Raw genomic sequence first — 23,752 nt, 5'->3', positions numbered from 1 at the left:
ATAATGATGCTGATCACAAAAATGTTTATAAGAATTATGATAACAATGGTGATAAAAATGATAGCAAGATCAAAAAAAAAATTATAGAAATAATAATACTAAAATGAAGAACCTTTATTATAATAATAATCATAATAATAATAAAAATACTAATACTGATAATAATGCCGTCTGTTAATGATAACAATAATGATAACAAAAAGTACAATAATGATGATTATAATGATAGAAATAATAATAATCGAGTTATTATACTAATAGTTATACTAACAACGATAATTATGAGGATAGTGATGCCGATGACAATAATAATAATGATAGTAATAAAAACGATAAAAATGTCCTTAGTTATAATGTGGATGGTCATACTGATCATAATAATAAAAACAGTGAAATTATTCATAATGGTAAAGTTATGTATGATGATGACGATGATTTTGGCGATGAAGAGAAAGCTGATAATTATAAGGAGAATAATCATAATTATTATCGTGATAATGATGACAAAAATTCTAAAGAGGATAATATTAATAACTATATATGTAATAATATCATTAAAAATAGTAATAATAATAATATTAATAATCTTTATAATTTTTAAAATAATAACGTAGATAATAATAATGCCAATAATAGTAATAATAATGCTGACAACAACAATGATAATGACGATGATTATAATGCTGATAATATGAATTGCAATAATAACATTTATGATATAAGTTATCATAATAATAATAATGCTGACGATTACGACAAAAGTAATAATAGCAAAGATAATCATAGTAATTATGATAGTAATAATACTAATGGCAATCATGATGATAATGAAAATAATAATGATGACAGTTGTACTAATAATCATAATAATGACAAATAAAATGATAATGATGGTAGCGATGAAAATAATGCTGATGTTGATATTAATAATCACGATGATAGATATTGTGATAATAATGGTAGTAAAAAATACAGCAAAAAAAGGGATGATAAAAATGATCAACAACTATGAGATAACAATGATAATGATGTTAATGACATTGCTAATAATTCTGCTGTTGACAAAAACGCTGTTAATACTGATCATGTTAGTGGTGGTGACGATAATAATATTGTTTATAATGATGATTTGAGCGAAAATAATGTAAAATAATGATAACATTGATTATGATAATAACGATAAAAATGACGATCACAACGATAATGATGACAATAAAATAATAATGATAATAATAATACCAATAATGATGACAATTACAACTCTTAAGCTTAAAGTCATAATAATTTTAATAATAATCCCAAAAAAAATAATGAAAAAAATGATCATAAAAATAACAATAATATGATGAGTATTAAAAATTATGACAGTTCTAATAATAAAGATAGTAGTAATAATGATGATATAAGTGCAATAGTAAGCCTAACGATAATAATGAAAACGATTATAACGATAATCATAATAGTAACGCTTACCAGGGTGGATTGATATCGTATTATTGATTATTAAATGTGTTTTTTCACAATCTTATACAGATATGCACATTTTTCTATCACAAAGAAGCATTTGTAATAAAATTTTCATCTCTGAGTTACTCAATTTCAAGTATATATTGTATTAAAAATTTATAAAATAAATGTTATACAAAACTATATATGTTGCATGAATATTTAAGGTATATTGAAATATTAGAAATATCATTGAGAAAAGTAGTACCAACTTAGTAACACTTGTTAATAATAATAGTAATTTTTTTAGTATGCTTTTAAAAGTTACAAAGAACAGTATAAATTTAATAACTTCTCCAAATTCAAAGGATAACTTTTTTCAATGTTTATCGATTATAACTTGTTTATTTAAATTACTCAAAATAGTTAGCTAGTTTTACATACTGTTCTAACTTTTTAAAGCATTGTAAAATATTTGGAATTTGAAGACAACGTAAAAATTTTTATTTATCTAAGCCACTAAAATAATAAGAAAAAATGATGGCTAACACAGATTATTTATTTACTAGAATAGTTTATCCAGTTAATAAAAAATTAAGTAAAGACTCAACGAAGATTTTCAACATTTGATTTGATTAACACGTTTTTTTTAATAATGATTTAGACTAGTATATCACCAATATTATTTATGAATGGAATGATAAGTAACATAATATTTTGGTAATTATGGGACTTAAACATAAAAAAAAGTTTGTTCTTGGAATTTAAGTCTTGAACAATATTGAGAGAAAAAAATTCAATTATATTAGATAGGGCTTCTGGGATCCTACAAAAAAACCTTAGAAACAGTTGAAACAACATGGCGTTATGTATGTAACAAAAATGTATATTATAGTTATTATTAATTTTTTAAGAAAGAGATTTTTTACGAATTCCTCTAGTTCTTAAAAATAGGAATTGAAATATGATTATTTAGGAAAGTTATCAACCATCATATTTTTAGTCATAACTTTGTATTCTAAGACTATATATCAATATTCGCTTATTTACTTACCAATTATTAAAATGATTATTAGAAATTGAAGAAAAAAAATAGTCACGAGACAAATAACTAGAAAACAACTGATATTCGTTCTGAAATTTTTTGCAAGGATATTAACTTTTTGATAAATAACGTTATACCTACGTCTTATCACGAATCTACTTCCTACTTGAATAATAAAATTCTAAATAATCTATAAGCAAGAATAAAAACATATGGTAGCATAGAATATGCTACGTACAAGGGTGTTGATAAATCTGATAGTGATATTCGTATAAGTGTTCTCATTAAAATGCTAAGCAGTAATCGTAAAAGATTACCTCTGCATGAACTTAATTTAAATAATTTAACTGGTTCTCATCATACAAAACTTGAGTATAGCTGATGGCTTAGGTAACGGTACAAGATTGTTAATAAAAAAATTATATAAATACAACATTGACAAAAAAATAACAAGTGAAAAAAGTTAAAAGAAAATAAAAACCGCATTTTAAAAAGTTCTTTGGTTTATATTTTCATGATCAATAACTGATAAAGTTATTTTAAGATAGGCATGAATTTGTGTCACCAACAGACAAAAATTAAGAAATAAAAGCAGGTTTTGTGATTAACCACGCTCTAAAGATTAACAATTCATCAAGAACTTTTTGGCAACTTTGCCATTAATTTAGGAAGAAAATAGTAATGGAACTTAGATAACTTTGAAAAAAAACGAACGAATTGGTACATTCTTTTCATCCTACTTTTTGTGATTTAGTAGATAAATAGTGAACGTTAACTTGAAACGCTATCGATATCGCAATCATAAATTAAAACCTTTTCATGCAATTGAAAATTTTCTAGAAGAATTATCCGATAGATTTTATGAATTTCTTGTTGATAATCATTATCTTAACAGATCGGAAGTAGTAGAATTTTTATGTTTGTATGACTTTGGTAGGTACTATGGTATATCAGAAGTAAATTTTAAACGTAACATAAAATTGTATACATTTAAAGCATTTGAAGTTTTCTCTTTCATTCTCCAACTTGTAACTCTATGCATTTGTAGAACTTTTAGGAGCCTAATATTATCTAATTATTGCCAACTTTCATACCTTGTAACATATTTGTTAGCAAGTTAGTAAGATAGTTCAAAGTTAAATGGCCTAAAAAAGACCAATGAGCTAAACTTTCCATTGACTAAAGTTGAAAGTAATCGTGTTTGCTCAAATACATCAGGGTGGTCTTTTTTAGCCTGATTTTGTAGCACCAGATGGGTGGAAAGAAGACCATAACACTCTGAAGTGTTAGAGCTAGTTTCACTGCTATTCCTTAACGTCTTTTTGTGTAACACTGGAGACGTTGGCGTCTAAGGCACCTTCTTTTTTCGCAGAGCTTATTTGTTTTGGTGATTCAAGGACGGGATTGGTTTGTGACGCTTGCCTATTGCTGACTGTCATGTTTACTTAAGTTTGTTTCTGATTTGTAGTTTTACTATTCGGTTTATGGATAGCAGAAAATTTATGAAAACCCTTAAAAAGAGCAAGTGGTGATCCTTTGAGTCACAGGTTGATAAAATTTCTAGCAAATCTCTCTGACTACTTCCCTGACATTGTTTTCTCCAGCTTGCTAGTATAGCAAGAGGTGCTTTAGCAGCATCAGGTTATTCGAGAGAACAACCATGATACTTCTTAGCGTTGAAGCTGCTTGTGCTCAGACGATACGTCTCTTGGTATTATTCCAGAAATATTGGCATTTATAACGCTTTTATTTAATAAACACTTGGTGGTCTCCACGATCCAGAGTGTAAATTAGCCCAAGTCACTTACCGATTGCAGGATGTCAGAGTTTTCTCAGTAGTCGAGATACCCAGCTGCACGGCTAACAGCTTTGTTTTCATCGCACTACCAGTGAACGACTATGGTTAACGACATGCTTCTTGATAATATTGTGAACATACTTACTAACTTGGATTGCTGATGGATTTGATTTTACTTCGACACCACTTAGTGGATCCTACTAAACTAAAACACAAATCTAAGGTTACTTTTCGTTATTTAACGAAACCTTGTTTCATACACTAGTAACATGAAAAAAAAGTTTTGGTATTTTCCTGATGATTTGGGCAGAAATCCTGATTTCAGTCATTTAGTATATACAAGTGAATAAAATAGTGAGAAAAGTTTAAAATACATTTTTCTTAAATGAAATGCTTATTATTAAAGATGTTTTTCACCCTCCATGTTAATGAAGAAATGCTGTACTACTTTTGTCTCTGGAAACCTTGAAGATTTAAACTGCTTGACTAGTTAAAATTTATAATTTGCTTATGTGGTAAGATATAGTAGATCCCAATCCAGGTAATCGTATCTAAGTGTAAAAATACAGATTGCTGCAAAGTGAAAGGCATAGCAAGCATAGCTCTTGGAAAATTTCTGGCCATAGGAAACGCATAAATAGAACAGTTTTTATTTATTATCATAAATTCTCTATGGTAAATAATAAGTTATACAGAAATATCACTGAACTAATAAGCCGTACTTCTAAGCAAGTAACAATCATAAAAAAAGATTTCTTAATTTAGCAGGCAGTAAAAGTAATAAAAAAGTGTTTTCTAAGCATTAAAATTGAGTAATTATTATACCCTGATAATGTAAAATCTTGTCAATTCTTAATCATCTGTGATAAATACAAGACTTCTTTTATGCCTACTAGAGTAGAACAGTTAAAAACAAATAGATAAGGGCATCTGATAACATGTTGCAATATCCATCTGACCTAGCAATAGGCATGATACATGGCTTAAAAATATAATACATTAGTGTAAATAGCAACTACTATGACACTTGACAAATAAAAGCCCTACTTAAGAAAGCAGCAATTTGATCCATACACAGCAGGAACACTGTTAGTGAAAGTCCTGCCTAGAATAATAATCTTAACTAATGCATTTGCAGTTGCAGCTCAACATCTTGCCACTGGCAATTATTTTTGGCTGTCAAGAATAGATTTAAATCGAAAATTGTTATTTGGTCATATAATTTACGTAACTAATCTAGTAGCTGTAATCACCGTTGGTACATGATGATGATTTAATCAAATAAGTTCGTACACAACATGAATTTGATACCTACTAGTTTACTACAAAATATACCTTAGAAATGACATTTTTTAAATTAAGGTTATACCTATCTGGATGAATTATTAAATTGCTATGTAAAAATGTAAGGAATATATGTTATACTACAGTAAACACATTGATTAAAAAAAGGAAATTAATATTCCTCCATATTTTAAAGCTTTTATCTTACAGCCTTAGTGCGTTATTCTGTATAATGTTGAGCTTCTTTTTAATTAAATAAATGTAGACTGCATTACAATTTTTTTCTTGGAATTTGAAACACACATAGAGGTCTTATATTTTTTACTTAGAACTAACCTTTTCTTCTGGTGGATTCAATCTTACGTTAGTGCTAGATGCCGATGACTCTTGTAAGCTTGGTAAGTTTAATTGTTGTGATAGTTGACTTTGTAACTGCTCTTCTTTAGTACGTTCGATTGATTGTTTATCTTCTTCCTTAGCATTACAAAAAACATTACAGTACTAAAATAATTTTTGTGGTTACGATAAATTAAAAAAAAAGTTGAAACCTACCTGCAATGAAATAGGATCATATTTAAAATTTATTTGCGTTGCTGTTATGAGAGCAGCTCCCATCAAAACACTGAATATAGTAAAACAAATAGTGTAGTTTCTCTCTTTTATATCTGGACCACAGGGATGATCGGGAAAAGCCGTGCTATGATCTAAAGCAATTCCAACAAAAAACATTGCTAAGCCCCATCCTAAGCTTCCAAACATTCGTTGATGACCGTATCTATCAATACAAGTATAATTGAAATGGTTAAGTCATCCAGTGGATCTAAAAAATTGCTATGTGATCTACGTTATTTATTATTACTTGTTTCTTTTAAAAAATTTTTCTTTTGAATTTCTGAAGTTGTCATGATTATATGAACATACGTACTATGTATAAACTATGTTAACTCAACAGAAAGAAGAATTTACTTTGAGGTAGATCATTCACATGAGGTATTCTGGAAGCTACTTATATGAGAGCAATTAAATACCTTGTAAGGCAAATGAATTTGTTCAGTTGGTAACACTAAAAAATATGTTTAAGATGCAAGTATATCTCTGTGGTTATTGTATTTTTAAGGATCACATTATGTTGTTAAATGAAAATGATTGAGTTAACACGTGAGCCAGATATTTGAACACAAGTAGGAAGTTTTAAACGTTGTGTCATTTGAGAAAGATTGTTAAGTTATGCAACAGGAAATACTTAAAGTATTCTTGCGTTGATAAATAATTACTCCTAATAATAGTCTTTTAAAATGGTCTTGCCTAGTTGTAATTTATATTGCAACTTGATCAGTGTTAAATTTTCTTAGGTTTGAAGCAGATCATTTTAATTTTTTGAGTTAAGGCTACCAATTGTTTTTAACTTTAGTTTATTCAATATTACGTTTAGTTTTAATTGATTATATTCCAACATCGATTTACAATACTTTGAATAAATAATTACAGTTATTAGAGTATTACCTAACAAGAACTAAGCATTCGGACAAAAACTCTAAATATCTTGTAAGAACAAGTCAGGAATATTAAAAAAATGTCATTTCTTCTCAACGGCACCGTGTCAATATATGTGCCAGTAAAAGCTTACCTCTTAAGCGCTCTGTGCACCAACGCCCATCAGTTAATACTTAAGGTAATCGTAGAGAGCCCTGATAGGAGAAGTTCTGCTTTAGTTAAAGCTCTTTTTATACATATTTAATAATTTTTTAACATTTTAATACTAAATGTTTCATTTTTTTGCACTAGTAAGAAATCTAAGAAGGTATGATTAAGAATAGAAAAAAAAAATTTTTTCAAAAATCTTCAAAAATAAAAATTCTGAAATGTTTACTAAAAATTTTTCATACAAATATTTATAGTCTAAAAAATAATGTTACGCCTAATTTAAATAATGAGTACTCAATATCATAATTTTAAACAATTACTATGATAAGGAAATTTAAATGAAAAAACTTGGAATCTTGGAGCATGGCTATTTATTAATTATGTGAATTAATTTAATAAATAGCCATGCTCCAAGATTCCAAGTTTTTTCATTTAAATTTTCTTAATTATGGCAAAGGAGAAAGAAGACAGTAGTTTAATTATCAAATTACTATGATAAACAATAACTTATTTCAACATGAATAGTAAAAGTTTCAACGTACCAGACAATGATATGCAAGTAAATTCTTAAATTTCAACAATAAATCGTATTTGGCGTGCATGTATGGGTACCAATATATTTTAGATAGAGGGAAAGGTTGAGGGCATGCAATTATCCATAATAGTCGCGTATGGGTTTAGTGGTCATTGGAGATTTAAAATCAATACCCAATGAAAATATACGAAAGATTAAACGATTTCTCCTTGTTTTAAGAAAGGGATTGGTGGGGGGCGTAAGAAGTAAATAGAAAATCGTATGGAAGTGTGGGTGTTTATCAAGAGGTACTAGTGAGATGGAGATTTAAGTATAAAATAAACTCAATGAATATCTTTTTTTCTGGGGAGTTGTAAGAAGCTACTAGGCAATCAGTGACTGAGATTATCAATAAAACTATAGAACGAGTGGGTCCCTTTAAAACTAAATGGTAGTTGACATGTATAACGTTTATTTTTTGTTAAATCTGAAAGAAATTTTAAAATAAGGAAATACCTTGGAATCTTTGCGCATAACAAGCCAAAAACAATTAATAGAAGTACATTTTTTCAGTTGTTCAGCTAAGAAACGTATGAGCATTTTATCACAAAATTGAACTTAAGCCTAAAGTTAAGAAAACAGCTGTAAACTATATTTTCTTTGTTAAAAACTGTGAAGTGACCATTGAGATACCAAATGTTTATTTTATGTGTATTGCTTTCAAAACCTTGATTTATTGAGGTTACCAGTGTATGAGAAAATGAAAGTTGTCTTTAATTCATATAATCAGTCAAAAATGTCAGTTTTGCTCATATATGCTTGAATAATTGTACTGTAATAAGTGACAGAAAAGATTTTGTATGAAATATACAGTAAAAATTGAATCTGCAACTAATTTTATTGGGTTCTAGTGTCGATCATTTCTATCTATGCCAATCTTACGCACAAGTTCTGCAACATTCAGTTCAAGATAATGGTAATCTGTTGATCATATTTTGACGGCATGATATAAATTTAAAACTCATTGATCGCGATCATGTTAATACATATATGGCTTTCGGAGGAGTTAAAAACTAATGCATAAAAAATTAAAAAGACTTGTAACATAGATTTATCGTGTTAGACAAGGATATATTTATTAAGAAAGGTAAATATGAGTAAGGATTTAATTATTTCACAAAAATTATAATACACACATCTTTAACTTATTTAAGTCTTTCGATATTCGAAAACAGTCAATACACCTAAATCCTACCAACAAAAAGAAGTTTTTCAATAGACGGAACAGTCAAGAGAAGCTATAAGAAATAAACATAAATTGTTACAAAATGGAAGATTAAATTTTGACCGAGCTATTGGTGAAACATTAAAACTAACCACCAATCCTGTTGAGAAAGTCATGAAAGAGAACAAGAGAGAAATAACGTTCAAAAGTTTTTACTTTTCGTTGATCAAATGTTAGATGAACTCATGCCAAGAAAAACGACATTTCCATAAACCATTACCGTTGCAGTCATCCATTATTGATGATAGTGATGCTGTATTTTTCAATAATGGTACTACAAAGATAGCTAAGCCTACTTCCTATACTTAAATGTCTTAAACACTTATAAGTCACAGCGCTGATGACGTTGATGTTCTCATGGATAGTACGCTGTAGTTGACTATAATGACCATAAACGTTATATATCTAATGATGTCAATTTCAATCTTCAAATATTAGAGAATTTAATGTATTATCATCTTCCTTTAAAAACTTATGAATTCATAAAAAAAAAATTAAATAAAAACTCAAGTGTAGAAAATCAAACTAGTATGAAGTTTGATTAAGAAAATCAAACAAACGTTTAATTATAATAACCTGAACAACCTCATAATGTGGAAAATATTACTTGTTGGATTAAAACGTTTAATAACGTTAATAAAACTATTAATAATTTGTGGGCTTCAATTTACTAACTAGAAAGAAGTATTCAACCATACAGAGCTCATTAATAACAAGTACTATTGATTGATAATGAAATAACATTCTATGCACATGAAGCGTCTAGTAGGGGAATTGTATTAAAGTGCAAGATACAATTATTTTCGCAGGGAATTTTATATTTGTAGATTGGATGAATATTGACCAGCTGATCTAGTTAAAATGCAACCTTAGGCTTGTAAAAATAAAGGCTACAGATATATGCTTTACGTTATCAATATATTCCCCTAGTATGCATGGGTTGTGCCAGTGAATAAGAAAACTCGTAGAAGTGTAGTGGCACCCAGCTGGTATCCACAAATCTTAAACAGCTCTTTATAAATTCACTGACTAACTTATTGTGGTAGTCGTAAAGTGTTCCTAAAGTATTCTTGAAGTATTCCAATAGTACTTTACTTATGTCCCCTTTTTTGAGTTGTTTGAGTGTTCGCCAAGAGTTTTTTTTCTAGAATTTCAATCCATAAAGAGTTCTAAGAATATTCATTTCAATCTCACGGTATTTACAAATAAAATTTAAATAAAAACCTATTTTATTGAGAAATAGATTTCCCTTCAGAAATTTTCAACTCCGGCTACCAATATACAATTACATGAGAGAAAAAGTTAGCAGCAAAGTGAAATCGACCCCAAGCTAGGTAGAGCCTGCGTGTCAGATAGACACGACTTACCACTCTACTATCAAGGATTTCGAAGTTAATAAACATTCGTCACCTACATTTACTGTATACAAACACTATAATATTTTGTACTTTTTGTTGTTTTTAAACAATGCCTAACTTTTTTACACCTAAAACGATGTAAAGTGAGTTATCGGTAAACTTCAAAAAAGAACTGAAGATTTATTATAAAGTTATGGGAAAAATTCACTTACGACATCCTTCTCTCTTGAAATAGAAGAACACTTAATTTTTTGTATGGAAAAAAAGTTACAATAAAGTAATTTGGATGAGGTACAAGAACACAAGCTAAAGCTTAGTGGATAATCATAATCAATCTATTTAAGGTATTTAATACCTTATTTAAATATAATTATTTGCAGAAGTTTTCATAATAGTAGAGTGTGAAGGAAAAAATAAAAGAATTACCAGTAAGACCACCAAAACAAAAAAAGTTATCGATCAATACTGAGTTTCTAACCCAAGAATGAAGAAAATGAAGGGATCTGATGAATATGCGTGCGAGTAATCTATACTACGAAAGCTTTGTGTATCTTATTATCAAAAGTAAATCATGTTTATATTGCAGCTTCAAAGCTTGTCCTAAATACCAAGGCTTACTATAATTATTAAATTTGTTTCGCAATCTCAATTTGGTATTTATTTGTGTTAATAATAATTCTTATCACACGTTTCAATACTTTGTTCTATAACTATCGCTTTTCAATATGTAGAGATAAGTGCACGTGCAACAAAAGATTATAAAATAACGTTATCGAAAAGCGAAAAGAGTAGAGATGTTTCTTAATGAAATAGGTTCTTATTTGAATTTCATTTGTAAATACCGTAAGATTAAAACAAATATTCTTAGAACTCTTTATGGATTAAAATTCTAGAAAAAAACTCTTGGCGAACTCTCAGACAACTTAATAAAGGGGACATAAGTGGAGTAAAATCGGAATACTTTAAGAATTCTTTATGAACACTTTGCAAATACCACAATAAGTTAGTCAGGGAGTTTATAAAGAACTCTTTAAGATTTGTAGATGCCAGCTGGGGCAGCTACGAATTCAACAATAAAGAACCAGTAAGTACCAGAAACTTTTTTCAACATAAATTTCTTAAATGTTCTGCAAAATGACAGAATTAATTTGTGTGCTACTTACAGTTATTTTAATGCATCTATATGTAAAAGATTTAATCATACGTTAAAACATGAAATGTAGAAAAGTTTTTGTCCAAAAGCCAAATATTAGTGGATTATTGTTATTAAGAATATTGAACAATAGGAATTCAACCACATCCAGTATCAAATACTAAATAAAATATCATAGAAAAATTTGCATCCCCATTAAAAGTTGAAGCTAAATCAAATCACTTACTAATAAATATAATAAAAGTGGAAAAAACTTTATTACAATTGTTTTAATTAAAAGGCAATTGCAAGAAATTGATTTGAAAAGCCCATAAGGCTCCAAACATTAGGTCATAATGACAGATCAGCTACAGTTATACCATAACTAAATTATCAATCCATGTGGTAAGTCACACCTACATCATATTTGTTCATGCTGTAGTATGAAAATGCCATTTTATAGGGTGTAGTTATTTGTACTTAATGATTTTAAAGCTCGTCTCAGAGCAAAAGGCAAAGAACAATAAAAATTAATAAATAATAAAGTAAATAAGGTGATTTTCATTGCTTGAAGTTTATAAGGTCGCTTATGACAAATACCACATTAGCGAGTGTCTCCGAATCACCAAGAGCATAGGCAAGACAGTATCTACGCCATTTTTTGGAGTTATCGGACAATACCTGACATTAGTACGTTCTAGAGAGTTCTTTAGATCAAAGTCTCATATTCATAGATTTCGAGTAAAAAGGACGTGCTCTAATTAATACAAATAAATAAGATTACAATTATATAAGCTTTTTAAGCCTTACAGTGTTAGATTTTTATTGTATTTAAGTTGTTAACCACTTATTTTTGTGTTTACAATATTATATTCACGATTATTTATAAGCTTTCTTAGTTTGACTGTTATAACTAGTATCAAATAATTGAAGCACAAAGCAACCTGCTGAAAGACCGCTTCAGCACTGCTAAGTAGTAACTTGACCTAAGTCAATGTGCAGCTTAAGCAGAGAATCACAGTTTCTTCTCACCATAATCATAACTACATTACCGTTACATCTAAACTAAATCCTGCAAAAAGCTTATCCTTACACTTTAAGTTACTATTAACTCCGACTTACTTAACATCTGATCGTGAACGGACTGAAGAGTAGTTGGTATTCAAGTAGGACTTTACTGGGACTTAACATAATTCTACTAGACTGATGAGAAACGTACCCAAAACTTGTGATTTATGTGCATCCCAAGTCCTAGTTAAGTCCCTGATCAGTCCTACTAAAATTAGCCCCAGTAAATTCTTCCTTGAATATTAACTCAGTCAAAATTAGGTCACAATGAGATGTTGAATAAATCTCAGTTAGAAGCTGTGTGAGTGAGTATTATTCAATTTTTTTCCATAAACAGTGTTGCTTCTTTCTAACATTTTTTATAACTAAAACACGCTTTTTATCATCAAGATATAGGGAGACAGCAAACAATGAATGCAATCCAAAGTACCAACACTCTGGATCAACTCCCGTACTTTTTTCAATCTTAGCATTTATGATGCACATTCATTTATACAAGAAGCAATTACTTGTTTTCCTAAATTAGTCTAAGTTGTCCCGTTAACAAAAATAAGTATATTTCTTCCAATTAATACGTTGAAGGGACAAGTATTCAATTACATTTCATGGTGGTATCAGATTATTCCACCTTAACATTCAACAAATAATACTAAAATTGTAACTCATTTAATATTTGGCCAATAATGCTGAAAATAATACTTTTAAACTCTTACGTGAGCTCCTCATATTATTTTTAGTAATAGGGCTATATTTCTGCTACAGTATACTTACTTACATAACTTACTATGTAAGCTGTCGAACTCAAACATGTTACTCTATACATTATATTTTTTTGACTTGTTATTCCTGTACGATTATTCGAATCTTTTTCCTATTTGTTTAGTTTCTTATACTTTATTTATTAGATTGTATTAGTCTCCAGATAATAATGAGTTAGTCACACAAACAAACTCTTTTCAACCATGGCTTTTACTTCATCTTTGTTTTAGTCACGTAATCTTTTAAGTTGTAACAAGTCTTCTTCATTTGTTCTTACCAATTTTCTGGATCATTACATTGCCTAATGTCTTTCTTTTGACTAAGCATTTTTATTAATTTTTTCCTTTGTAATCCCACTCTTTTCTCCATCCACTTTTTTATAATATCTACAAGATAACGTATTCATAGAAGTGGTAAATACATAATGCTTATAGTTGTGAAAACAAAGACCTACTTTGTTTTGCTTCTCAGTATGAATTCTAATGATTTGAAGATGTTATATTTATGCGCTCTTATATAATATCTTTACTTATATCCAGCAGCCAGTAAATATAATCCTTCAGTTTAGTTATATCCTTTAAAACGTTAATTATAACTTACTTTGGTTTTTTTAATCACATTCTTATTTTTCACCAGAATTCTATGCATTTTGCTTATTAAACCAACCAATTTTAATGTATGATTTTCACTACAGTCATCTTTCATAAGTCCAACAACTTTCTTATTTTCTTAAGAGTATAATAAATTAATAACTTTTCGAATAATTTAATGTATGAAATTTTTGTATGTCTGCTTTTATTATTTCATAAATGTCGACTTGTAACTTCATATAATCTGTATCTGCGTATAAAAGTTTACAGTCATTACGCAGTTTAGAAAGTGCGTTCTCGTATTGAGAGCGGTATACGTGTTTGTCTTCAAGAAGTCCAGTACACTAAGACCTATATATACAAATAAGTTCTCTCATTATAACTTTCATCGGAAATGTCACAGCTGTTAGAACTAGTTTCCATTCTACATGTTCCATTACAGACCATTCTTACAGTCTACGAGTTTAATATTGACGCGTTTTCTTATATTCTTTATAGTTTTTAAAAGTATCACGTTGATAAATTATTTTTAAACCATTTTTTAAAGTTGATTCTAAGTTTTTTAGAATTCGCTATTGTTTAAATCGACATATTTCTTATCAAAATTCTTCAGTACGATAAGTTCTTATAATATTTAATCCATGCCTCAAAGCTTATTAATGTTTATGGTAATGAACCACGTATTTACTTTTGTTGTTCAAGTTTGTCATGAATTTAGTTTTCTTTGACCCCAGAGCTAAGATTTGCTTACAAGAAAATGTTAAATCCTTACAGAAATTGTGGACGCTCTGTCGATATTGTAAATGCACTACTAGAGTATAATCTGGAGTATGAACTAGAGCATAACCAGCAATATTTTTGCTTACTTTGTAGAAGTTATTGGGTTATCATTCTATACTCTAAATCCATTTTATACCACCACACGGTAGTAGTTGAGCCATAGCTCAACCATACTAACTGCTTACGTTAAAATATAAAATGTACATTTTAACCTTATAATTTTCATAATTTGTTGTATAGCGATTACTTGTTTTTGAATATCTGTCACAACATGACAAAATTTTACTCGTTACACCTTTTTCCAAAAGTATTAATACATTAATGTCCACGATGAATTCTAGTAAAATCTGTAAGTAGAAAGTTATACATTATTTCATGCATTAATAAAATTATTTATTATTTTTATATGCAATAAGATGCACGTCATCCTTAACATTGCATCTTATGTAAAGCCAGGAGAAGTAGAATAGTTGGGTCCGATCCCTAAACCTTTAGACTATTTTTGAAAAAGCTTTCAAGAACTCTGCTAAGTAGGAGCAGATCTGTTTCAAGGTATGAATCTGAATATTGTCTAAGATTTTCAATACTGAAGGCTTACCAAATAGTTTGAGCATAAGCGTCATCCATATTACGCATGTGTAAGTTATATAATTGACTGTTAAGGTTATCGTTCGATGGAAGTGCTGTTTCTTGTAGTTTCTTAAATGATCTTACACAATTATGCGCAAACACACTCTTTTTCTTGAGTAATTTGATTTAATCCGTAGAGTGTGAATCGTCTAAGCTAAGATTTTTTTTTTAATCTTATGGTGTTTTAAGTAGAATGACAACTTATCGAGAGAAAATGGCAAAAATTGGAACGAATCTATGAAATGCAATTGAATACTTGTCCCTTCAACATATTAATTGGAAGAAATATACTTATTTTTATTAGCGGGACAACTTAGACTAATTTAGGAAAACAAGTAATTGCTTCTTGTGTAAATGAATGTGCATCATAATTGCTAAGATTAAAAAAAGTACGGGAGTTGATCCAGAGTGTTGGTACTTTGGATTGCATTCATTGTTTGCTGTCTCCCTACATCTTGATGATAAAAAGCATGTATGAGTTATGAAGAATGTTAGAAAGAAACAACACTGCTTATGCAAAAAAATTAAATAATACTCATTCTCTTGTATTATGGCAATAATCATAAGCTTTTTTAATGTTCTCATATGTGATTTATGTCTACATCGAGAAAGTCATTATCTTTTTAATCAGTGAGTGGCCTCATTTTTATATGTGCTTGCAACTATAGGATAAAATCAAGCATTCTTGTTACGAACTCAGTCGCCAGGTTTTGATTGCTTTGATGTACTTGTCCATACCATGAATTATTGTCATGAAAACAATACTTCACATGAAATCCTACACTAAGCGTTTCAAGATGTAAAACAGCTTTCTCTTTCCTACGTATTGGCTATAGTACACATTTAATGTTTGATCAGACTATAAATTTTGTCAAACTTTTATTCTTATAATTTTTGAATCTTAAAAAAGTAAAGTTGTAATTTGGTATAGTCACTTTGCCCTAATTGACTTTGACGCTCAATACTATATTGATTTTTAATTTTTCATTAGTTGTAAGGTAAAAAACGAAGCGCTTACAAATATATAGTTCATGCTGCTGCTTAGTTTAAGAGCTGTGAACGGGCTGGATAAGATGTTTAATAAATCCATAGTATTATTTCTAGTAAATATAACCAACACATTTCTGACCTTCTTCTTCTTGATCTACCTCATCATGTTCTTCTTTCTCGTCTTCTACACCTTCTTCCATGGCATCATCCACAACATCAATATATTTTTCCACACCTATTCGTACTTTTTGTTGTTTTTCATTTTTAATTAATACTTACATTCATACAATAATTTTCTATGAGCAATAAATTTACATATTTTTTTTGCTGTCAAATAGAAGAGTGAAATGTAGGAAGACTTTTCTTCTTCTTCGAAAAGTATTTACTAGTTAAAATATTGTTTTGTCTTTCAAACTAAGTTATATGTGATAGTTAAACTGCATACCTAGTACTACTTCAATTGTGATTTTTTTTTATATTGTATGTAACTAGAGATGCGTTTTAAATCATGACGCGTAGAACATAGAGCAATGTAAATGCCTCATTTAGAGCATTTTTTATCTGTGTACTTTTTTCTTTAAACATTAATAAAAGTTTTTTTTTTAACGATACAAGGTAAAATTTTAATGCGAGAACTTTTATTGAGTGCTTAATACTTATCAGTATTTACTATCCATCTTTAAATAGAGCTAAGGGTCTACCCAGATATTTTATAAGTACTCCAAATTCTAGAAAATTTCTAGTACAAAGTTTTTATATAAATGTTTTTTTTCAATAATATCCCTTTTGTAAGTAACTTGACTTAGCTGCTTTAAGGTATATTTAAGTAAACTGCGTGCAGTTTAACATTTATTTATCAACAGTTCTTCAAAGTTTTGAAGTCACATTTAAGTAGTATAAGGCATCCAAAATATTTTTACAAGGCAGCTGTGCCATTGCACTTATTATCACATAGTTTTTTTAAATATTCAGCTTATAAAATCAGGATTTCAACCTTTAATTACAAGTCAAAAGAAGCTCAAAGTTTCCTTAAAAATAGCAATACAGTTAATAAGTCTGATCATTATTATATAAGTATAGAAGTGGAAGAAAAGTTATAAATTGCAACGATAAAAAAAGAAAATGTATGTAAATAGATTTATATATACAAGGATGGTACGAGAAATCTTGTCATGACATTTTTAGTTAGATATTTTGAATAATAATACTAGTAATGCACATAATTAAAACTTAAGCCTGTGCTAAGAAAGGTGACCATTGTCAAAGAACAGGTCCAGAAAATTGGAACAGGTTAAGGTGGATATAAGATTCAGGCTGACTAACTGTAAGCACAAGGCACAAGTATAAATAAAATAAGAGCTAAGTCACTTACATCAGATGCGTTTTTTCGTACTTAAGGCTCTGAAACACAACTGTGATCTACTTGACCATCCAGCAACTACTTAACTCTATACTTACGGCGAAGAATTCATAGCAATACTACTCTATAACGAAATAATCCTCTATCATGCTTATAGATAATCAAGAATAAAAGATACACTTTATTTTATCCTTTTCATTCATGTATGGGTGAATCAAACAAGCTACATTTATTGACTGTACTGCGCTGCCTGTCAAACTAACCTTTGCAGTATCGGTGATTTAAAGAATCATTTTTCTTAAGAGTCTGAAGTTGGATATTTTAATATTTTGGTGATCTTTAATTTCCTACTAGATTTAATTATGAACTTTGTTAAAAATTAAAATTAGTAATTCAGTGGTCTGCATGATTCGATATCAAAACTGGCTGGGATAGCATGAAGTAGTGAGAAAGGGCAAGAAGTAAATGCACAACACACATTAAAACACTTTAGCGTTAATTATTCACAAGACACTGTAACTATTACAATCGAATTAGAACAATAATAATCTACGTACACTTTGAGAAAAAGGTAAAGTAAGTAAGCCTTAATACAATTATATGTATTGATTTAAATTTAAAAAGTTACCAGATATTGCGGAAGACTAGAATATTAAGCAAGACATGTGAAAAAAATGTATGGACAAGCACAGGGTGACTAACTGAAATCAGCGTATAACGTGAACTGGTGAGAGCCACAGCAGCAAGCTGCTCGACGAAAGCAAGTACAAAAAGCTATGGGAAGATTAAAGGATGCGTATGCGCTCACAATTGGTTTTTGTAGGTAAAAATTATACGAAGGTGCAAAGGTTCAAATCTTACAAGCTTAGCTTTCAAATTACATCAGTAAAGTATTACTAATGTCGCACATAGTTTCAAGGTTGACAGACAGAAATGTAATGAATGTAAGTCAATAAAGAAATAATCTACAAGTTAAGTGCCTTGTGAACGAAATGGTAAAATAATTTTTACTTATAATAGCATATAATTCCAATTTATAGTTGTCCAGTAGTGTAAATAATAAAGAAAAAAATAAGACTACTTATCAGGGTGCCCTGATTCAAGTTTAGAGAATGGTGCACGGTTATATTAGTTTTGGCCTTATAAAACTAGACATGGTGATATTAAATTTTAGCAACTATGAAAAAAAAACTAAGATCCCTATGTTGATCCTAAGAACAAGACCCTAAATAACCTTACCAAAACGACATAAGCCTAGAAGAGAAGACTTTGTTTTTATGAGCACAAGATCCCTAGACTGAGCTAATAGCTAAGACAATCAACTACTGGTACAACTTTGTAAGGTACATGAATATTGAAGTTAGCATCTTTTCCAAAAGCCTTGCAAAAATTGTGTCATTTGCCTCTAGCACTTTAGTGGCAAGACTTTTTTAAGAAAAATATTAGCCTCTAATACTAGAAATGCCAAGAGTTCAGGAATGCCTCTATTTGATTCCATAAAGAAGAAAATTTGTCTACTATTAGAATTTGCTCACCATCTATACGCTTAATATAATAATTAGTGGATCTTACAGCTATTTCTCATGAACCTCCAAACTGTGTAGCAAAAGGAGGATTAAAGTCCCGCTGCATATCTGATTCTTCTAGCTCATAGGAAAAAATAGGAGTACTACTGCATACTATCAACATTTTCTTAAATTTAGAACTAGCACTGATTAAATTCATGCCATGGTCATTGAATAAGTCTGTTCACTGGGCGCATCTAGAGACAAACCTAAAAAAGGCAGCTATGGAAGCTTCCTTCAAATAATACTGGGTAATATAACACTTCAACGTACCTTTACCCCTGTGTTTTGACATACATATCAGAAAGGAGACAGCATAATCGATTTTTGACCTTTGAAAGGGAGGACTTAGAGTAATACGAGAACAAGGTTAGTCACCTATCAATTAAGTGTGTGGTCTTACCAGATATCATTTAAAAGGGACACAGTGAGTATCCTTTACTCTTACAGCCCATCTATCCGGTTCAATCTAAAAATTTTGACGGAGTGTATAAAGTATCAACTGTAGTCATCCATTTAATATCAATCTGTGATGAGAGTCAATGAGCAGAGATGTCAACTAGTTTATATCTGCAAGTATTAAAGAAAGTGAAGCTTTGCCTAATCAACATCTCACTATTGTCAAACAGCAGATAAGAAATAACATTTTTTCATGCTTATGGCTAGAAGTAGTGGTTAGCTTATTTCTAAAGAACGATTTTGATTTTGAGTAAATTCCTTGAACCAAGCAGAAAAATAAGATTGTTGATATTGAATGACTAGGCACAGTCTCGCACAATCAGTTTCTAAGAGGAAAAGGTGGATCCAATAAACTTTCATGAAGAAATACAAGCCTATAAGCTGCAAACAAGCCTACAAAAGGGGTTCAAGGTTTGCAGCTCTAGGCACATTAAAGATTTTTTGTTTAAGAGTGTGCAGGCAGCGATATGTGCAACACAATGGCAATATGCTGTTATTTTTAGCAACCGTTTTTACTTTGAGCAAAGAGTCAATAAAGTAGAACACAATAATTCAAAATTACTAAGAAGACAGATTACATAACTATTTACAAAGGACTCCAAACTTCTTACATTTAGAAAGGATAGTGCAATCAACCGTTTAAGCTCCAGAAAGAAAAGGTGTAATTCATAAAGAGTTTTGAGACGCTAAAACTATAATGGTTGATTCATTAGTAAGCTAAAAATAACACCTAGAGAAAGAACATTAGCTGGATTTGGCTTTGACATGATATAATGCCTCTTAGTATGTGGAGTCAATTCGTTAATTGTAGAATACCCATTAGCTTTAAAAATTGACCATTTTGAAGGAAGTATATTAAGCTAAAACAGTGTTATAGTTGTGAACTACTCAATTCAATTAAGTAGAGCCACTTTGATTTATGCTACATGGAGATATACAGAAACGTCTACTGCATAGTCAGTTTTGGAAGCATTGGCAAAACCATGAAGTTTGGTAGTTTCACAATCCAGTATAAAATTATTCTATCTAGAAGTTTGATTTTGGTTTAACAAAGAACTTTGACTTAATCAATGAGTCCAAGTTTTAACTGAATCAGATCGCAAGCATAATTCTAATAAACTTATAACGAATAAAGAGATAATTTTCGCAAATACTACAGTTGAAGCCAACCATTTAAAATGGTTGAAGAATTTAGATAATTGAGCTTACAGGGTATGTTTAATCCAACCAACAGATGTATCATCGTTTCATGTAACACAATATCGAAACTCATCACTACTAAGATTTCAGTGTAAGCCTCAAATAGGAATAGTTTGTTCTTTATCACTGAGCATACTAGATAAGTGTTTTACAAATAACTTAACCAACTCAGGTAAGTTAACTGAACATTTTCTTAGTGACTTATTCATTCAATTTGATAAGATGTCAACATTTAACCTCAGCATTTTTTTAAATATGACCACCTTACAAGCAATCATCCACATAGGAATCTTCTCAAAGAACCTGAGCAGCTATAGTGTAAAAATCAGAGTAGTAATTAGCAAGTTGTCTTAAAACACGCGTGGCCAAGCAAGTTGAATTAGTTAAATTATATGTGACAGTGTTTAAGAGATAAGATTTAATAAGCTACAATGTGCTATATCTCCATAAAATGGCCTAAAACTCACGAAGATCTACGAAACTTTTATCGTTTACTTTTACTCTTACACATGGCTCACATAGTGGGGACACTGACAGTGTATTGGCTAGTAGTATTGCTAAGGAAATACTAAAGCACCTGGAATCTCTATGGATACAGAGCCACTCTAGCATTACATCCCCCGAGCAATACAGAGCCACTCTTATCTCGTATCCCCCTAAGGAGCCACAAACATACCTACTAATGTGAATCAACTTTTTAAGCACATAATCGTTTCCAAGTTTCTTAAAGCCCTGGATCCAACACGAACTCCATCATGTTAAAAACTGCAAATATTTTTTACTTTCATAGATATGATTAAACTTGTTTTCTTACGTCATTACTGATAATATTGTACACTACGACACCATCATGTAGAGTAAGACAGTAAACAAGTAAATTTTCCGGGAAACTCTTTCGTGCTTCAAACTTTAAGCATTCGTCCACTGAAGTGCTGTTCAAAGCTTTATTTTGCTTGGAGCAATCAATTACAATGAGAGGCATGCATGTGATGAAATATGTTATATTCAAAACAGGTTCTGCTTCCTTAGGCTGCATAAGAATTCTTAAACATATCCTATGATATTAGAAACGTATTTTTATTAATGTCAAGATTAAGATTTCCATTAGAAAAGTAGTGTAAGATTAATAGAAGTCTCACGTTACTGATATTACAATGATTAAGAAGACTGGCATTAAAACCAGGCTTAATTATTCATTTTTTTAAGGCCAAAATAATAAAACCAGGCTTTTTCAACTGATTCAGCATTTTTACAGTCTAATAATGTCTAAGAATTTTTGGTAATAAAGAGTACTCATACAACTCCCAATTGCGAGAAATCATAGATGTGGCTGACTTTTGCAATAATCTCAAGTAAACGAATGTTTTGTCCATCTGATGCAATTATGTGAAGCACAAGCCACTTAATCTGAGTTAATGTAAGCTTATACTTTTTGAAATTTTGATTGTTAGCTCTTTGTATAACAGCACTAACATCATCTCTTGGTCTTGTAAGAATTATGTCATGTTTTGCATTAATCACAACTTTGCGATAGTCCTCAGTGAAACCAAATATTAACTCATAGGTATTGACCCTTCAAAATAAGAATAATCATTAAAAATAGATCTTTTTTTTTTAATGTCAATCCAACCAGCATTTTTGAGAATTAAACTCTGACAAGAAAAAAAAATATCCATCCTTTTATTAAAGTTGTTGATCCAACATTTATACACTTGTAAATTTTTATACCATTTAGTTCATATCGCATTTCTTTAAACAGATAGTGGATGGCGTTGTTAACTAGTATTATTCTCAACTAAGAACCATCTTTTTTATTTGTTATATGTGCAGCAACACATAGGAATCGTTGGAAAGGTAAGAGACATACTTGAATCAAGATTCGAATATCATCACTGTTATGAAATGTAGGGTTGATGTGCAGAAATCTCGTAGTGCGCAATTGACTCATTGAATACGATACTGGACTAGATGCTGCAAATCTCTTCCATTTTCACATTTTTTTATTTGCAAAAGTTAGCACAAATTACTTTCCATCCATAGCTCTTACTTTTAGGCTTAAGTTTTTTAAGAATTGCACGTTTTGACGTGTTAACGCTTTGGGCACTCGTCGACAACTGATCTGTCTCTTACTTATTTTGGTATATTTTTATGGCTTCGTCTAATGTTGGTGGTTCATAAATGATTCATTGCTCTTACCTTCGTTAATTTATTTTCATAACTTCGTTCAACTTTAGTTTTGTAGTTGTTGTTCTTATTGTTTTTGGTGTTGTTATACATTATGCCCATTTTTAGTTAAGTTGTTTTAAGTGTAGCCGTATATATATAACTTTACCTTAAAAACTAATCAAGTTACAGTTCTAATGTATAATATGCTCTTATAGATGATGTATTATTTTCACAGCAACCGGTAAATACATAATTTCCGATGGAACTTCAACAATCTTGTATCCTGGTGGTACGGCTAGAAAAAAATCTTGGATGGTAAGAACTTTTTCTTAGTTTATGTAGGCTCCACTAGTGATATTGCACTTAACTCTCAATGTTTTTACCTTAAGAATGGCAACAGGCAACAAAAAAAGCTTAAGTAAAAATGGCCAAAATTTTATGTACCAAAATCTTGGTACCTCTTATAATTATATTCAACACCATTAACACCAAGATATAGCATTAAATCCATTGGTGGCTGCAAGTCACTAAACTGTCCAAATACGACACGTTATTGCTTCACTTTCTATAGATAACCCAGTCAGTATTGCTACTTATCGAGATGGACTATTGCTGATTCGGAAAGACGTGCGCCAATGGCTAGCAAAGCATTTCACGTAAAAACTCCACGAAAATGTGG

At 30.0% G+C, this 23,752-nt stretch overlaps 1 protein-coding gene across 1 annotated transcript in view; it reads right to left on the bottom strand.

The window, feature by feature from the left end:
- Nucleotides 1–23,752, bottom strand: part of jef (major facilitator superfamily domain-containing protein 6 jef) — a 467,956-nt gene that overhangs the window by 272,043 nt on the left and 172,161 nt on the right. The window contains exons 5-6 of the mRNA XM_089595806.1: nt 6,126–6,348; nt 5,910–6,047 (exon numbers count right to left, since the gene is read on the bottom strand). Of these exons, the coding sequence (XP_089451932.1) occupies nt 5,910–6,047; nt 6,126–6,348 (361 nt within the window). The remainder of the gene's footprint in view (nt 1–5,909; nt 6,048–6,125; nt 6,349–23,752) is intronic.

This window comes from Copidosoma floridanum, unplaced genomic scaffold (assembly GCF_036245765.1).
Source record: "Copidosoma floridanum isolate Cflo_tuat_1 unplaced genomic scaffold, Cflo_Japanese_pri ptg000028l, whole genome shotgun sequence".
In the NCBI taxonomy this organism is placed as follows: Eukaryota; Metazoa; Arthropoda; class Insecta; order Hymenoptera; family Encyrtidae; genus Copidosoma; species Copidosoma floridanum.
Note: the sequence above shows the minus strand (reverse complement) of the source record. Positions and strands in the feature narration are given on the sequence as shown.